This window comes from Phocoena phocoena, chromosome 3 (assembly GCF_963924675.1).
Source record: "Phocoena phocoena chromosome 3, mPhoPho1.1, whole genome shotgun sequence".
NCBI lineage: Eukaryota > Metazoa > Chordata > Mammalia > Artiodactyla > Phocoenidae > Phocoena > Phocoena phocoena.
Window position 1 is genome coordinate 144976244 of NC_089221.1, and position 19630 is coordinate 144995873.

The following is a 19630-nucleotide window of genomic DNA, read 5'->3' on the forward strand; positions in this document are numbered from 1 at the left end:
CTCAACCACTGCGCCACCAGGGAAGCCCGTATAGTGCCTTATTTTGTGGATGATTTTCTTTGCTGGGCAAAAGCTTTTAAGTTTGATATAATCCCACCTGTTGGTTTGTGCTTTTATTGCCTTTGCGTTTGTGTCAAATGCAAACAAACAAAAAAAAAGAACACTAATGTCACAGAGCTTACCGCCTGTATTTACTTCTAGGAGTTTTATGGTTTCAGGTCTTACAGTCAAGTTTTTAATCCCTTTGGGTTAATTTTGTGAGTGGTATTTTGTGAGTGGCAGAAGATAGCGTTTCGTTCTTTTCCATGTGGCTGGCCAGTTTTCCCAACACCACTTTTTGAAGAGACCGTTCTTTCCCTCATTGTATATTCTAGGCTCCTTTGTCATAAGTTAATTGACCACGTATGTGTGGGGTTACTCCTGGGCTCTCGATTCTGTTCCATTGGTCTGTGTGGCTGTTTTTTATTCCAGTGCCCCACGAAATGAAATCAGGGAGCATGCCTCTGGCTTTGTTCTTTCTTGATTACTTTGGCTAGTAGGATATCTGTGGTTCCATACAAATTTTAGGAGTGTTTGTTCTATTTCTGTGAAGAATGCCATTGGAATTTCGATTGATAGGGAATTGCTTTGAGTAACATGGACAGTTTAATTCTTCCAATCCATGAGCATGGAGTGTCTTTTCATTTATTTGTGTATTCTTTGAGTTCTTTCATCAGTGTCTTATAACAGTGTACAGGCAGGCGTTTTGCCCCTTGGTTAACTTTATTCCTAGGTATTATTTTATTCTTTTCTTGATGCAATTCAGATTTTATATATTGATTTTATATCCTGCAGCTTTTACTGAATTTATTTATTCCAACAGATTTTTGGGTGAAGTTTTTAGCGTTTTCTCCACGTAATATGATGTCATATACAAATAATGACAGTTTAACTTCTGCCTTTCTAATTTGGATGCCTTTTTTTCCTTGCCTAATTGCTCTGGATAGGAAGACTTCCAATACTATATTGAATACAGGGGCATCATTTTTCTTGTTCCTGATCTTAGAGGGAAAACTGTCAGCTTTTTACCATTGCGTGTGATGTTAGCTGTGGGCTTTTAGTATGTTGAGGTGTGGTCCCTCTGTACCCACGTCCTTGAAGTTTTTCTGCATCTATTCAGATGACAATACGGTTTGTTCTTTCATTTTGTGAATGATGTGGCATTTCACATTGATTGATTTGCCAATGTGAACCATCCTTGCATTCCCTAGAATAAATCCCACTTAATTATGGTGTATGAGCCTTTTAATGTACTGTTGAATTCGGTTTGCTAATATTTTGTTTGTTGAGGATTCTTGCATTTATGTTTAGAGACATTGGCTTGTAATTGTCTTTTCTTGCAGTGTCCCTAGCTGGTTTTGAATTCGGTTTGCTAATATTTTGTTTGTTTGTTGAGGATTCTTGCATTTATGTTTAGAGACATTGGCTTGTAATTGTCTTTTCTTGCAGTGTCCCTAGCCGGTTTTGGTATCGGGGTACTGCTGGCCTTGTAAAATGACTTCGGAGTGTCCCCTCCCCGTTATTTTTTGGAAGAGTTTGCAAAGAATTGGTATTAACTCTTCTTTGAATGTTTGTTTAGCAGAATTCACCAGTGAAGCCGAGGGAGCCTGGACTTTTGTTTGGTGGGAGGTTTTTGATTCCCGATTCAATCTCCTTACTGGGAATTGGCCTGTTCAGATTTTATTTGTTCATTATTCAGTCTTTTAATAATTTGTGGAACACAAATCAAAGAGCATAAATTGAGCATAAAGTTGCTGTTCTCACTAACTAACTTGGTTAAGTACCCTCTGCCCAGCCTAAGGTGAAATGTATGTTGTTTTCAGGTGTATCGGTGGGTAGTAGAAAAAAGCATCACCGTTTCTCAGGGCAGGCTAGAGTGTTGTTTTTTGGTTTATTTTGCGGTACGCGGGCCTCTCCCGTTGCGGAGCACAGGCTCCGGATGCGCAGGCTCAGCAGCCATGGCTCACGGGCCCAGCCGCTCCACGGCATGTGGGATCTTCCCGGACCGGGGCACGAACCTGCGTCCCCTGCATCGGCAGGCGGACTCTCAACCACTGCGCCACCAGGGAAGCCCCAAGGCTGGAGTTTTGATGCCTGTGCCCACCTGGCCACCCCACCTGCCAGTTTCTTTCTCTGGCACCATGAGTCTGTCCCTTGGGGAAGCCTTCAGTCCCAGGAACTGTGTTTCTAACCAGTGTGTCTGTTCTCCAGCTATGACCACGAGGGCCGCCTAACCAATGTGACACGCCCCACGGGGGTGGTGACCAGCCTACACCGGGAAATGGAGAAGTCCATCACCATTGACATTGAGAACTCCAACCGTGATGACGATGTCACTGTCATTACCAACCTGTCTTCTGTGGAGGCCTCCTACACAGTGGTGCAAGGTAAGCCCCTCAGCTTGCTGTTTTAGTCCATAGCAAACTAACTCTGCAAGAGGTCAATCTTGTAGAAAAGGACTTAATCAGATGCAGGAGAATGTCATCTATACCAAACCAAATATTTGGAAATGTCTACATATTTATGTTTATGTGAAAACGTCAGTTTTCATCCCTCTGTACTCTGCCCCCACCTCTCCATCACTCCCTACCAACCCAACACGCACAGTTACCTTCTCAAAGGTGGTATTAGTCTCTTGAGCCCGCCTGAGTTTTGGTCCCATTCTGAATCTCCCTTGCTTCCAAGGGTTTGTGTGATGAGTGGGTTGTTACAGTCACAGAGCCCTTTAGCGGTCTCTTGCCAAGACCTCAAAGGTTTCTCACCACCTCGTGGTTACTCTTGCTGTTCGACATGACGTACAGTCCAGGACAAGTGCACAGGCAGGTAAGAAAAGGAATTGTGCAGGTAATGAAGATATAATGTCAGTGGGCTAGCCCATTGGCCGAGGATAAGTGGTGTCATTGCTGGACTGTTTATCCCCTGACAGAGCCTGTTTCCATGACTCTGTTTCTGCTCTGCCAGATGATTAATGATGTAGATTTTGTCTTTCTGCACGAGGGCTGCAGTCGTGACAGGTGCACACTTCTGCACTACCCCAAAAGCCAGGGCCTCAGAGGCCAGGCCAGCTGGACTCCTCTGCCCAAGTAGTCAGGAAGCATCGTATCTATAAAAGGAGTCTCCGGCTCACATTTCCTACCTGGAACTTTTCGATAAAGGAAAAGGTCAGAAGTCTGATGGATTGATTGACTAGTGTAGATTCCATTTGGGAAGACACACACATTATCAGCACCCACTGGCTCGGCCTCCCTCATGCTAGGCTAGTTGAGTCTCTTCGGATTCCTCTGGAGTGGAGATAGCATCATGGTGGAGTCAGCAGCAAACACGTGAGGGGCAGGAAGGTTGCTTTTTCTCTTTGTGTTCTCAAAGAATCTTTTTGCAGTGGAGCTGACCTATGGTAGACCATCAGCCTCAGGTTAGATGGGATGGTAGGCGAAAGGAGAAAACAAATTCTTTTAAGTAGTTTTCCTTTATTTTGTTCCATTTAAGCTAAAATATATATGTTAAAGATCGGGGATTTGATTGACACGAATTGTGTAGGCAAGAGGCGTCTTTAAATGTACTCTTCAGTGAGTAAAAGAAAAATGTCCCAGCATAATTATTTCTGGAGTGCCACCTATTAATAATGTTTTTCTTTCTGTGGATCAGTGGCATCTCTGCTACTCACCTTCACATTGCGTGTGTGCTAATTGAAGGCAGCCTTACACTGGCAGCTGCAAAGTGCCATGGAAACCTATAAAAATAGGGGTTCTGTTCTCTCGTGACTAACAAACACAGTGGATAATTTATTTCCCTCTCCCCGCCCCCACTTACATTTCTCCAGATCAAGTACGGAACAGCTACCAGCTCTGCAACAACGGTACCCTGCGGGTGATGTACGCCAACGGGATGGGCGTCAGCTTCCACAGCGAGCCCCACGTCCTAGCGGGCACCATCACCCCCACCATCGGGCGCTGCAACATCTCGCTGCCCATGGAGAATGGCCTGAACTCCATCGAGTGGCGCCTAAGAAAGGAACAGATTAAAGGCAAAGTTACCATCTTTGGCAGGAAGCTCCGGGTAAGTCGTCCCCCACAAAGTGGTACGGGACACCCCCTTTCCTCCAGAGCTGAGGCCATCTCCCAGTTCCCAAGCCTCCACTGCGCCTTTCTCTCTTCCCTGAGAGAGACACGTGAGCCACATCCTGCCGGGACTCAGACCTCGGAGAAAACGTTCTGCATTTCCTAGGACTAGAAAAGCTGGGGATTTACCTTAAGCTATAAGCAGAGATCCCTCTGGTCTTCTTTTCACACTCGCTATCATCTTCTCTGTCAACTTCCACTGTGTGCCCATGGCTACCATGGCGACTGTGTGGTTTCGGTGTGCTAAATACTGAGTTTTATAACGTGCTCTTTACACTCAAGGAGTGGACAGTCCGGTAGAATGTATAAACCTCAGGATAATCCATATCCGATGGGTTAAGTGAGTAGAGAGAGGAACATCCAGGGCTTCGTGGGAATCACAGCGGAGGCGCTACTATCCAGCCTGCAGGCATCAGGGAAGGCTTGCTAAGAGGAAGTAACAAGCAAACTGCAGCAGGAAGTTTTAACCAACTCTAGCTTCCCCAGACTAGGTAACGTACCCACAAGTTACAGCTTTGAAAACCAATATATAACATTTATTGAGGACTTTTATGATGAGAGCACGACGTTAAATGCTTTACTTGTATTACCTTAGAGTCTGCCTGCCGATGCAGGGGACACGGGTTCGTGAAGATCCCACGTGCCGCGGAGCGGCTGGGCCCGTGAGCCATGGCCGCTGAGCCTGTGCTCCGTGACGGGAGAGGCCTGCGTACCGCAAAAAAAACAACAAACAACCCTGTGGGGGTAGATGTTATTATCTCCCTTTTTCAGATGAGGAAACAGAGGCTCTGGGACGCTAAATAACCGGTCCAAGGGTACAGCGTCTAGCAAACAAACAGCAAAGCCAGGACTCAGCCCCAGTTCTCTCTGTCTCACTTGCCAGGATTCTTAACCAGCAGGCCTCACAGCTTCCTGATTAGAGCAACAGTCATCCAGATAATCTGGTTCCTGCTCTGTTCACTTACGTGGCATCAAGAGGGACTGGTTCTTACCATCAGGCTCTCCCTCGCACTGGGGAGAATCCTCGGGATCTCGGTCTTCGTCAGAGTCAGCACCTATTTATTGAACACCTAACTAGGAGTCAGGCACTGTGCTATGAGCTGGAGCTACATGGCACAACAGGGGCCGCCGATAAGAAGTCAACTAACAAACAGAAAATCGCTGCAGAGTGAGACACTCACCAGGAAGACGGTAAACGACGCAATACGGCAGGGTTTAACACACGCTCTGCTTTGGAATTCCTGAGATTAGAAGGCTCACGCTCAACAAAACCTGGGTCATAACTTCTGCCGTGTTCTTGGATTGAAATCCAGCCGGCCCAGGCGACCTCCCTGCGGAGCCAGGCCACTCCATGTTAAGATTCCGCCCTCACCTTTGTCTGGTTGGAGTTTAATTCTCCACATTAGGTTATCAGCAGCCTCCCATGTTTTTCTCCCTCTGCTGGTATCTGCAAAGTTGCAAGCTGCAGTGTCTTCCTAAAGACAAAAATGAAATGAGATTAGTAGCGTAAATCCTTAGTGACTGGATTTCAGGGCTGTATAATTGATCTTTGATACACTGCACCATAGAACTTTGATTAGAAATAGTCATCGTGCCTTTTCTCGGATAAATCGGTCATGCATTTTGACTAAAAGTTTTCAAAATAAAGATAAATGCAGCCCTAAAATAAAATGGCTATAATTCCCAACTCTGAATATTAAAAATCGTAATAGTGGTACTCATGGTAATTAACAGAAGTTAGGCACGCAAGTCTCATAACTGAGTTTCTGCCAAGGTTAGATTTGCTGGCATCATGTTTATGCAAATCGAAACACAGCTTTATCTATCAACACCTCAACATTTAATTGTCTGGTGTTAGTTCCTGTAACAATAATCACATATCCATTTAGCTCTCTTAAATGAAAATCACTATGAGATTATAACAGGTTGAGTGGACTGAAAATGTAATTTGAAAATGAGGGAGAAAGCCTGGAATTTATTTGCATCTCATTTATTTTAATTCAATTCATAAATCGTTTAGTGAATGAAATAAAAGCAAGTCCCGGAAATTGCCAGGGAGCAGGTGGGAGAAGGTAGAGAGGGAAAGTAGAGTGTCACATGTGAGCCGTGTGACGTGAGCTGTCCCAGAGGCCAGGATTTCAAGGGAAGGGGTATGTCATTATATCAGTCAGGGGAGGGTGGGGTGGGTGTGATCGGTTAACAAATGTGAACAAATAAGCCCTGAAATCAGGGCTTAATGAGCAGGGCTAGACATGGCAGGCATCACTGCCATCCTTCCTGGTGAGAACACAACACAGTGGGGTGACTTCAACTTAACTACCAGGAAGCCCAGGAAATGGTGTCTTTCCGCATGCCTAAGAAGACAATGAAAGGAGATTTGGTGACCACGTAGCAGGGTCCCTGCCATCCCGATCAGGGCTGAGGGTTGCTTCACAGAAGAGTTGGAATCAGTTCTACAGAGCAGTAGGAATTAGCCAGGCAAAGATATCAGCAAGGGGTAATCAGACAGAGTGTCGCCTGTAAAAAGGCAGAGAGGTCCAAAAGAAAAGGAATGTCATTTCAGAAAACTAACTCAGTGTGGCCAGAGAGTTGGTTAGGGTGGGAAGGGAATGGAAGGGCGTATTTTGCTAGGCTGGCATTTATCCTGAGGACAGTGGCGGGGCTGTTCCAGGGTTTGGTTAGCAGAGCGACGTGTTGGGATTTGTCGCATTAGAAAGACCTCTCAGGGAAGATAGATCAGACGGGGACAGGCTAGGAGGAGAGGGGTGATCCAAACAAGAAGAGAAATCATTAGCAGAGAAGACAGAGGGACATCTGAGAGCTTACTTAGCACACACAATTAACAGGACTTGGCAGCCAGCAGGGTTGCTGGGTCATGCTCACCTTTTAAGGGGCCCCTTCCACGATCATGTAGACTGGGAAGCCGAGAAGCCCTCCAGACTTCAGGGGCTGGCCTGCCAGGCTCTGTGGAGGGAAGAGGCAGGGAACTGAACCCCAAGACAGAGATGTGAGATTCTGACAGCCCCAGTGCTGCCACTTGCAACGGGGAAGAAACTGAATGAACTTACAGGTGCTGCCACTGAACCAGCACCACGTAATTGTTGCTCCCCTCCCCCACCCCCACCCCCGTAGATAACTAGGGGTTTGGAGAGCATCTCTGGTGTGGTAACTGAAGGTCTCGTGCAGTGAGGCAAATCGCCTGACCTTTCCCAGGGACTGGCAAGCTCCCGGCAGCCTGGCCAGTTGAGTGCCGTGAGGGCTCAAGGCTCTGAGCATCCCTGGAGTTTACCGAAAATCTCGGTGAAGATATTACCATAGAACAGTACCCAGTGAAACTAGGTACCCCTTCTTCCAGCATTCCAGCCAAGGGCACCTCTCAGGTGAGGAACGCGTCAGCAGCTCTTACATAAAGGCTGGTGAAATGTAAACTGGTGGATGGATGGACCGTGGCCACCCGCTTCCACCAAAATCTTTATGGCTTTGTTGCTTTGGCAAAATCTCAAGTGGTTGTCCGTGCCCAAACTCAAAGTAGGGAAGGTCTTCATTATGCCTCCCAAGGATTTCTCCAGGAATCTCACTTGAAAGAGCCCTCCTCCCTCAGGCCCTCACCACCCAGCACTGTTTCCTGTTTCCTCTGGCCTTCAAAAAACGCACAAAGCTGTTACATCAGGGTACCTGTAAGCTCCGTGAGCACGAGGACCATCTCACTGCCGTATCCCTGGTGACAAGTGCCATGGGATGGGCATTCAGACAGTGGGTGACAAAGGAAGGTATGATGACCATGCCCCCTTCTAAGGTGCCTCCTTGGAACATGTTTAGCGCATAAATGCCTCCGTATCCGTCAGGGATCTTTCCACTGCAAGAGAGAGACAGGAAGTGCACTCAGATTAGCTCAATTAAAAAGGGCATGTGTTGTCTTGCCTCGCGGGCCCCTACCAGAGAGGAGCTAGCCTTAGCGACTTCACCAGCTCAAATGATATCATCAGGTTGACATCCTTCTCTCGGCCCCCTTCCATCTCTTAGCAGTGTTTCCCTTGACACTTAGCCTAATTTACCCCTACATTCGACTGGTGACCTCTTCACCCTGGGAGTCAGGCAGACTTGGCTAAAGATGACTCCAGGCTGATATACCAGTTCAGCTTAGTGACCCAGGGGGAAGAGGAAGCAACCTTTTACAGAATTAAAATCTAAAATCCCTTGGAAGAACTCTGAATGGCCTGCCACAGATGGAATGGCAGTCACACCCCGGGGCCAATCACTGGTCAGGCAGGTGGGGGTCTGTGATTGGCTGGGTCACACGTGGACACGTGTCTCGTGTGACGGACATCTCAGTAAAAACTCCTAGATGGGGAACCGTAGAGAAAGGGGGTGCTACACCCACAGAAGGAAGAGATGGTTAAATCACACTCATACACACCCAGGTATATACTTCATCCTCCCTCCCTCCAAAGCCTAATCATAAAGCAAACTTCTGGTCCTGAGGACCTCTTAATGCATTAATACTCCTCCCCTCCAGCAAGACATTTTTCTAGACTTCTGGAAGAGAGAACTGAAACCACCTCCTCCTGTTAAGATTTAAAACTTCTGCTCTTTCCTAAGATGGGTTTAGTGCGTGATTCTCTCTGATAAGGAAGGCACATAACCACCCTCTAGGATATTTCCTCCTGATTATGATTTACACAGAGATTGCAAAAGCAAGAAACAGCTACATGTGTAGGTAGCAGAACAAAAGGAAAGTTGCTTCCCAGATAATCTTCCATCATGATACCAGTATTAGTGTTATTAGTATTCCAGGAAGTGGGAGTTAGTCATTTTGTTTGGGTTTCTGTACGATTAATGTGACATTGCAATTACACGTTGGCTTGTGTTACTTTTACTTTTGTGGCAAATGACAGTGACGCAGGAACAAGGTGGGAGGCGGGTATGCATGTGTGCCTGTGAACACACGCACGTGAACTCAGTTCTGCATGGAACCCACTCAGGTAGGCCTGTTAACATATGCAGTCATCACAAGAGCCTGAATTTCATCAGCCCTTCCTGCCACAGTGCATTCTTTCTACACCAGCCAACGTTTTATTTTTTCAAACACCTATTACGTTCCTGGCACTGTTCGAGGCACTGAGTGTATGTTAGGGAACAGACAAGACACTGAATTCTGAGCAGTGCTTGTGCAGGCAGAACTTCCTATAAATGTAATATTAGCTTAAATAATATATAATTGGAAGGGTAAGCCTCTGCAAAATATATTCAACAATGTATCCCCCAAGCAAACATTACTTTCGGATGACTTGCTTGCTGTTTTGATTGGCGCGATGGAAAAGTGGAAAGACCCTCATGGAGCTTTATGCTGTAGCAAGGGGAAACAGATAATAATCAAATAAGTTACAAATAGTGTAAAGAAATGGTGATGGGTGCTGTGGGGAAAAAAAAACGGTTGAAATAACAGGGAGTGTCTGATTTAGGTTAAGGCCACTCTAGGAAGATGACATTTGGGCTGACAACTGAATGAAGAGTAGGAAATTTTCAGGAATGGAATGGCAAGAAAGCCTTCTGTGCTAAGGTACCAGCATGCGCAAAGGCCCTGAGGCAGAACATGAGCCAGTGTAGCTGGAGCAGACTAGCTGGGGGGGTGGTGAGGTCAAGGGATTGAGGCCTGACCGGTGCTGCTAGGTATCTGAGAAGCATAGACGTCCTCCCCAGATGTACCCACTGTTGAACACAAAGGAGCATTCATCTGTGCCTTCCCTGCTTCTGAGAGGCTAGGAGACACGCAACATACTTCTACAAGTTCAGGTTGCAGGATGACAAGTCCAAGTCCGTTCAGGTCGTCTGGGCTGAGGCTCCATATCAGACACCCCTCCTCTCTGCCACATCCCTACCCATGGACCACCTGCCCCCACTAGAACGCTCCCACAGCATCGGAAGTGAGGTTCTCTGCCTGGGCAGGGCCCTTGCTTAACACCCGAGCTCTCACCTGCTGACTGCCCCCTCTGGAATATTCTCCCTGACTCATCTCCTGCCCTCACCTGTGAAGTCTCATACTTTGGGCCCCACTGAGGCAGCCGCTCCTCTGAGAAACTGGCCTCGTCCGTCCAGTTCTGGCTCCGTGTCCCTCCTCCGTTCCCATAGTGCCTTCCTCTATTTACTCATCACCACACGAATGTTTTTCATTGTTGGTTCATGTGTCTTTATCCTCCTCTGACCTGTAAGGTCATGAGGTCAGGGGCCCTAACTGTTCTGCTCTAGTTTAAATATTGATCACATTAACAAGCACAGAGTAGGTGCTCAGTCAATGCTGAATGAGTGGATGTGATTTTAAGTTGACATCATGAAAATCCTCTCCCTCCAACCTCTGTCTATTAAATTCCAGGTCTCGGGGGTTCCTCCCAGAATGACTCCAATTGCTCTTTAGAATGAAGGAAGAAGCCTTTCAGATACTTGGAAGTCACAAATGTCCTGCTCACATTTTCTCATCTCAGTTTTTCACGTTAGAGCTTAGATCATCAGAGCTGCCAGCATGCTTACCCTCGGTCTAATTCAACCCCCTTACTCACAAATGTCTGAGCGCCAAGCACGTTCCAAAATAATAGAGACACTAAGAAAAATAAGATAAAGTCTCTACCCACTAGGAGCTCACAGGCCATGACAGATAAGGAAACAGAGGCATGACCAGTAAAGGTTCAGCTTTGTAATAACGACAAAACCGATCAGTGTTAAAACTGCAACTCAGGGCTTCTCTGGTGGCGCAGTGGTTGAGAATCTGCCTGCCGATGTAGGGGACACGGGTTCGAGCCCTGGTCTGGGAAGATCCCACATGCCGCGGAGCAACTAGGCCCGTGAGCCTGCACATCTGGAGCCTGTGCTCCGCAGCAGGACAGGCAACGACCATGAGAGGCCCGCGCACCGCGATGAAGAGCAGCCCCCGCTTGCCGCAACTGGAGAAAGCCCTCGCACAGAAACGAAGACCCAACGCAGCCAAAAATAAAAGTAAATGAACCGACATTTCAAAAACAAAAACAAAAACAAAACCCCTGCAACTCAAATTCAGGTCTCTCCACCTTTCTAACTCACCGCCATCCAAAACAGCAAATCATCCAAAAATCATGTTTGCTTGGGGAATACATTATTTAATGTGTTTGCAGAGGCTTACCCTTCTAATTATGCATTATTTAAGCTGATATTAAATTTATAGCAAGTTGTTATGTCTGCTCCATCCCTGATCCCATCATAGCATGGAGTCTTGTATGGGAGCTGCTTTTTAAATCCCAGAGGACTGACCCAGAAAGGAAATGAAGATGTCATCTAGGCCAGGCTTTTCCTCTGGGCGAGTGAATAACTAAACTCTCCAAGCAGGGAGTTCTGCTTTTCAGCATCGCCAGACATGGAGAATCTCTTGCCCTCCCTCACTAATCTTTTCTGGGTTTCCCAGACGTGACGTGGGATGGGCAAGGGATTCTGCTGTAAGTCCAACTGAGGTCTCTCCTGCTGTGCTACAGTACCCTTTCCAGGAGGGGATCCAGCCCAGCGTTAACTTCTTCTTTTCCAGTTTCTCGATTCGCCAGCTCCCAACATTGCCCCTCAAGCTAAGTTAGAGTCACCAGTTATAGGCCCAGCAGGGCCATTTTAATGACAGCGTTTCCTTTTCTCAGGGTTTCTTACAAGGCTCCTTGTGACAGGTGTGTGCCTGGAGAGATCAAAACATTCTGGAGGGAGATTCCACATCGGGAAACTACTTCCCAAAGTCTGCCCTCTGCAAAAATAAAAACCATGCTAAATAGCTGCGTTTTATTAACTGGGGAAGCCAGGCTGAGGAGAAGGCCCAATAATTAAAAATAACGGCTTCCTTACCAACACAAAATTGTATTAATTTAAAAACTGGTTTCTCTATCACTGAATACCTACTGAGCTGGCTGGGAAGGGAATTGTGCTGATCCTGGCAGTGAAAATAATTCAGAATAACTTTTATGTTCTCCAGGAAGCCTGAAGGTTAATTTAAATATTTTTAGGTGGAATTCGAAATAAGATCAGTGTGGCTAAATGAAAGCCCTGGCACACTCTGAAGTTGGGGGCGGGTGCCTGTGAAGAGATGAGCATGCCTGTCAGAGCCTCCAAGATCTCGAACCCCATAGCCCAGGCAACTCCTCTTTAATGAAGGGACCCTCACAATTAAAACATATTTGACTAGATGATACTACTGGCCTGAACTCCTTGACTCAGCTTCCAGCGAATTTATTATATTTAACTATTAGAAGGGTCAGGCATTTTTATAGAAATTACGTATTTCAAAAGTGAACTCAGCGACATCACCAAGATGGGAACATAGGTCATCTCTGACTTTGCCCTCGCAAGCACAGCAGCTAACAAGGATTCATGGACAGGAAACCACCAAGAGCGTCCTAGAACACAGGGTGAGGCTGAGCCACACACACCCCCACCCCCGCGCCTTGCACCACAGAGATCAAGACGTGTATCAGAAGGGTAACAAGGAGCACCCGCACGCTGACTGCATTGCCCCTCCCCCAGGCCAACACAGCTCCACTAGTGGGAAAAGAGAGCTCGTGGGCGACATCTGGGACCCCCCAGCATTGTGAGCTGCTTTGTGAGGGCGGCTACTCCTGTATCACCCCACAGGGACTGCAGGAGGATCTGCGGGGCTCAACCACTGGGAAGCTGATCCTGATGGAGAAAGAGGGAGGGGCTTGCAACAACCAGCACTCAGATCTCGGTAGACCGAGTCCCTCCCTGCAGCGCCCGGGTAATCCCAGCCGGCAGCTTTGCTCAGCTGCAGAACCAAGTCAGTCTGAGCAGCGAACTTGACAGGAGTTTTACCAGCTCTGGAGGCTGATCTGCCCACTTCCCCCTCCAAGGCATGAAAACCCAGTAATGCTCAAGCCATGAGGCGGACAGGCAGAGCTGATTGCCCCAGAGCAAAGTCAGTACCAGGCATGGAGGGTTCCCCTGATATGCCCAGACAGGGGGAGTTCATTCATAGCCCCATTGCTGCTAAGTGTAGCTCTCGGCCCCTTCCAACCAGAAAGCCTGTTCAGAAAATTCGGGAGGTGCCTGAAATGGACCCTCCTGCCCCACCCAGGCGTGGGAGCGGATCATAGGCCTACCAGCTGCTGAGTGTGTCTCCCCACCCTGACTGGCCAGGGGGACTGGTGGGAACACGTAGAGGCTGTATAGCACAGCAAGCTCGAACAGAGAGGTGGGCAGGCAGAGCTGATAGCCTGCAAAGCAAAGCCAGTGGCCCTATTTGGCCAGGGAACTTGGGGCAGAGGTTGGTTTGAATCAAGATCACAAACAAATAGCCTTACAAACCTTGGAGCTAGTTCTTGCACTTCACCCCAAGCAGGAAAACTAATTTGTAGCCCCACTCATTGCTGACGATAGGCTTCAGCCCACCCGACCAAGGAACCTAACCACAGCACATGGGAAGCTAGGTAGCCCATCCATCTGCCCTGCTTACAGCGGCACTTGAACAGAGAGCACAGTCTATGGCTTTTCCCATCTGCAGAGCAAAACCTGTAGCCCCCCGCGTCTGGAGAGGGAATTCAGTATACACTCTTCCCAAATTCAAGTCTTGAAACAAGCCGTGCAGACTCTGGATTCCATTCTGCTGCCCCACTAGGGCAGGGCAGATACCTACTGCTAAGTACATTACCCAGGCCCACTGGTCTAGTAAGCCTGACCAGAGAACCCAGGCTACTGCAGAGCCCATCCTACAGCCTCACTTCGGCAGGGAACCAAGACAAGAGTCCTATCCAACTGTTCTCAGTCAGCAGCACACCCTCCCTCCCCTGCCCTCAGAGCTCAGGCAGTTGCCTCATCCAAAAATAGACCCTGATAGCAAGCCCCAGCTGCTCAAGGTTGTTATCAGCAGACAGTTGCAGAAACTAAATCCTAGCTAACTGGCGAAGAATTCTCTCTACCAAAGCAAACCTACAAAGTCTAGAAGAGAGATCACTTATGCAAATGCACAGATACCAATGTAAGGAATGAAAGCTCATGAAAAATCAGGGAAATATGATACCACCAAAGGAAACTAAGAGAACTTCAGTAACTGAGCCTACTTAAATGAATATCTATGAACTGTCAGCCAAAGAATGCAAAATAGTCCTCTTGAAGAACTTTAGTGAACTGCAAGAACACACAGACAAATGAAATTAGGAAAACAATTCATGAACATGACAAGAAGTTGAACAAAAATAAAAACCATGAAAAAAATTCTAGACCTGAAAAATACAATAACTAAACTGAAGAATTCAATTAAGAGCTTCAAAAGCAGACTCAATACAGAAGAAAAAAAGCAACCTGGAAGACAGGACAGTTGAAATTATCCAGTCAGAGGAGCAAAAAAGAAAAACAGTGATGAAAGCCTTTGCACTTATGAGACACAAGCCCCCCACCCCCACACACACAAAAATATTTGCATTATGAGAATTCCAGAAGAGAAAGAGAAAGGAACAGAAAGGATACTTAAAGCAATAATGGTTGAAATCTTTCCAAACCAAAAAAGAGAAATGGACATCCAGATCAATGAGGCCCAAAGGACCCCAACTAGGTTGAACCCAAATAGGACTACACTGCAACACATTGCAATTAACATTGTCAAAAGCCAAAGATAAAGAAAGTTGAGAGCAGCAGGACAAAAGACAGACATTACATACAAGGGAATCTCCATGAGACTATCAGCAGGTTTCTCAACAGAAACTTTTCAGGCCACAAGGGAATGGGATGATATATTCAAAATATTGAAAGGGGAGAAAAAAAAAACTGTAAACCAAGAATTCTATACCCAGCAAAAGTGTCCTCATAAATGAAGGAAGGAAAAGACTCATGAGCAAACAAGAGCAAGGGAGTTCACCACCATTAGACCTGCCTTACCAAAATGGTAAGGGAGTTCTTTGAGTGGAAGTAAAAGGTCACTAATTAGCATCATAAAAACAGAAGAAAGTAGCATAAAACTCACTTTTAATGGTAAACATGTAGTCAAAATTAGATTATGTAATATGGTAAGAGTAGTGTGAATTCACTTACAACTCTAGTTATAAGTTTAAAAAAATAATAATCATAACTACTGTAATCTGTTCGTAGTTACATAGTATTAAAAATATGTAAACTATAACATTAATACCCAAAATGTGAGAAGTAAAAGTGTAAATTTCAGGAGTTATATTAAAGCTAAGTTGTTATCACCTTAAAATAGAATGTTATCATTTTACGTAAGCCTCATGGTAACCACAAAGGGGAAAACCTGTAGTAATTACATGGAAGAACATGATAAAGAAGTCAGAGAACACTGGTACCAAAAGACATCAAAACACACACACAAAAAAAGACAGCAAGGGGAATTCCCTGGCAGTCCAGTGGTTAGGACTCCACGCTTCCACTTCAGGGAGCCCAGGTTCGATCCCTGGTCAGTGAACTAAGATCCCACAAGCTGCACAGCGCAGCCAAAAAAAAAAAAAGGCAACAGGATATGAAAAGGGGAACAATGCATCTACAAGAAAGCCAGAAAATGATGAACAAAATGACAACAGTAAGTCCTTACTTATCAATAATTACTTCAATTGCAAACATTAAATTCTCTAATTAAAAGACACAGAATGGCTGAATTGATTTAAAAGAAAAGATCCAACAATATGCTGCCTTATATGATACTCACTTTAGCCTTAAAGACATGTATAGACTGAGAGTGAAAGGATGGAAAAGATATTTCAAACAGATAATAATCCCCAGAAAAGCAAGAGTAGCTATACTTATATGAAACAAAAGAGACTTTAAACTAAAAATGGTAAAAAGAAACAGAAAAGTTCATTATATACTGATAAAAAGGTCAATCCATTAAGATATAACAATTATAAATATTTATACACTCAACACTGAAGCATCTAAATATATAAAACAAAAACAGAGCTAAAAGGAGAAATAAACGGCAACACAAAAATAGTTGGGAACTTTAATATCCCACTTTCAACAATGGATAGATCCTTCAGACACAGAATCAATAAGGAAACAGCAGATTTGAGCAATGCTATAGACAAAAGAGACCTAACAAACATATACAGAACATGCTATCTGACAACAGCAGAAAACACATTCTTCAAACGCCCATGGAACAATTTCTAAGATAAACTATATGTTGGGCCACCAACATAGCAGATTAAAGAAGATTGAAATCATAGCAAGTTTAAAGAAGACTGAAATCATAGCAAGTTTTAGCAGATTAAAGAAGATTGAAATCATAGCAAGTTTCTCCTCTGACCACAGTGGTATGAAACTAGAAATCAGTAACAGGAGGAAAACTAGAAAATTTACAAATACATGGAAATTTTAAAACACTCTCCTGAGCAACCAATGGATCAAAAACAAACTAAAGCGGAAATTTTAAAAGTATTTTGAGACAAATGAATATGGAAATACAACATACCAAACCTTATCGGATGCAGCAAAAGCAGTTCTAAGAGGGAAGTTCACAGCAACAAACACCTGCACTAAGAGGCAAGAAAGACTCCAAAGAAACAACCTAACTCTGTGTCTTAAGGAACTAGAAAAAAGGAGAACAAACTGAGCCCAAGGTTACCAGAAGGAAGGAAATAAAAGAGCAGAAATAAATAAAGAGAACAACAATAGATGATATAAAAGAAACTCACAGTTGGTTCTTTGGAAAGATCAACAAAACTGACAAACCCTTAGGTACACCAACCAAGGCAAAAAGAGAAGGGACCCAGTCAACAAAATTATAAATGAAGGGCTTCCCTGGTGGTGCAGTGGTTAAGAATCCGCCTGACAGTGCAGGGGATACGGGCCCTGGTTCAGGAAGATCCCACATGCTGCAGAGCAACTAAGCCCGTGTGCCACAACTACTGAGCCCACGTGCCACAACTAATGAAGCCCCCACGTGCCTAGAGTCCATGCTTCACAACAAGAGAAGCCACCGCAATGAGAAGCCCACGCACCGCACCAAAGAGTAGCTCCCGCTCACTGCAACTAGAGAAAGCCCTCACGCAGCAACGGAGACCCGACGCAGCCAAAAATCAAATAAATTTATTTTTAAAAAATTATAAATGAAGAAGGACACATTACAATTTATACTACAGAAATGCAAAGGATCATAGGAGGCTCCTCTGAACAACTATACACCAACAAACTGAATAACCTAGAAGAAATAGAAATTTCTTAGAAACGTACAAGTTACCAAGACTGCATCAGGAAGAAATAGAAAATTTGAACAGACCAATTACTAATAAGGAGACAATCAGTAACCAGAAACTGCCCAATGAAGATAAGCTCAGTATCAGATGGCTTCACTGGTGAATTTTCCCCGACATTTTAAGAAGAATTAATACCAATCATTCTCCAACTCTTTCAAAAAAATAAAGAGGAGGGGAACACTCCCCCAAGCTTATTTTACAAAGCCAGCATTATCCCGATACCAAAACCAGAAAATAAAACTACAGACCAATATCCCTAATGAATATAGATGCAAAAATTCCCAATAAAATACTAGCAAACCAAATTCAGCAGCACCTTAAAAGGATCATTCACCATGACCTAGTGGGATTTACCCATAGGATGCAAGGATGTTTCAACATATGCAAAATAGTCAGTGTAATACACCACATTAATAGAATGAAAGAAAAAAATCATATGATTATGTCAATATATGCAGAAAAAAAGCATTTGACAGAATTCAACACCTGTCTGTGATAAAAACGCTTAACAAATTAGGTATAGATAGAACATACCTCAACATAATAAAGGCTATATATAACAAGCCCATAGCTACATCATACTGAACAGTAAAAGGTTGAAAGCTTTTCTCCTAAGATCAGTATCAAGACAAGGGTGCCCACTCTCACCACTTCTATTCAACATAGTATATTGAAAGTTCTAGCCAGAGCAGTCAGGCGAGAAAAATAAATAAAGGGTATCAGAATTGGAAAGGAAGAAGTAAAATTATCTCTATTTGCAGATGACATGATTTCATACATAGAAAATCCTAAATACTCTGCCAGAACACTGTTGGATATAATCAACAAATTTGGCAAAAGTGTAGGATACAAAATTAACAAACAGAACTCAGTAGCGTTTCTATACACTCAGAATGAATTATCTAAAAAAGAAATGAAGAAAATGATGCTATTTGCAATAGCATCAAAAAAAATAAAATACTTAGGACCAAATTTACCAAGAAGGTGAAAGATTTCTACTTTGAAAAATACAAGACACTGATAAAAGAAATCAAAGAAGACACAAATAAATGGAAAGGTGTCCCAACTTCATTGAATGGAAGAATTAAGATTGTTAAAATGTCAAAACTACCAAAAGCCATCTCTAGATTCAATGCAATCCCTATTACAATTCCAAAGGCATTTTTTACAAAAGTAGAAAAAAGAATTCTAAAATTTATATGGAACCATAACAGACCCCGATGACCAAAGAAATCCTAAGAAGGAAGAACAAAGCAGAAGGTATCACACTTCCTGGTTTCAAGCTAAACTGCTAAGCTACAGTCATCAAAACAGTATGGTACTGGCATAAAAGCAGACAGATAGACCAATGGAATAGAACTGAGAGCCCAGAAATAAATTCAAGCTTGTATGGTCAACTCTATTTGACAAGGGAGCCAAGAATACTCAATGGAGAAAAGATAATCTCTTCAATCAATGGTGCTGTGAAAATTGGATATTCACGTGTAAAATAATGAACCTAGACCCCTGTCTTAGACCTCTCACGGATAGTAACTTGAAATTGATTAAAGACTTAAATGTAAGACTTGAAATGATCAAACTCCTAGAGGAAAACACAGGAAGAAGCTCCTTGATATGGGTCTTGGTAATGATTTTTTTGGATATGACACCTAAAGCACAATCAATAAAATCAAAAATAAACAAGTGAGAATACATCAGCTATAAAGCTCTGCACAGCAAAAGAAACAATCAACAAAGTGAAATGACAGTTACAAAATGGGAAAAAATATTTGTGAACCACATATCTGATAAAGGGTTAACATCTAAAATTTATTTTAAAAACCTCATACAATCCAATGGCCAAAAAAAAAAAAATTAAAAATTGGATTGGGCAAAGGACCTGAATAGAAATTTTTCCAAAGAAGATATACAGATGGCCAACAGGTACATGAAAAGATGCTCAACATCACTAATCACTAGGGAGATGCAAATCAAGAACACAATGAGATATCACCTCACCACCACCCCCACCCCCCATTAGAATGACCATCCTAAAAAGACAAGAGTTAACAAATGTGGTGAGGATGTGGAGAAAAGGGAACTCTTGTGCACTATTCGTGGGGTTGTAAATTGGTGCAGCCACTATGGAAAACAGTATGAAGCATCCTCAAAAAATCAAAAATATAATGATCCAGGAATTCTACTTTTGGGAATATGTCTGAAGGAAAAAAAACAATGGATATCTGTTTCCCCATGTTCATAGCAGCTATTTATAAT

At 44.2% G+C, this 19630-nt stretch overlaps 1 protein-coding gene across 2 annotated transcripts in view; it reads left to right on the forward strand.

The window, feature by feature from the left end:
* Window positions 1–19630, forward strand: part of TENM2 (teneurin transmembrane protein 2) — a 990950-nt gene that overhangs the window by 936718 nt on the left and 34602 nt on the right. For both annotated transcript variants that reach the window (XM_065874146.1, XM_065874147.1), the window contains exons 24-25: window positions 2251–2426; window positions 3860–4095. In XM_065874146.1, the coding sequence (XP_065730218.1) occupies window positions 2251–2426; window positions 3860–4095 (412 nt within the window). The remainder of the gene's footprint in view (window positions 1–2250; window positions 2427–3859; window positions 4096–19630) is intronic.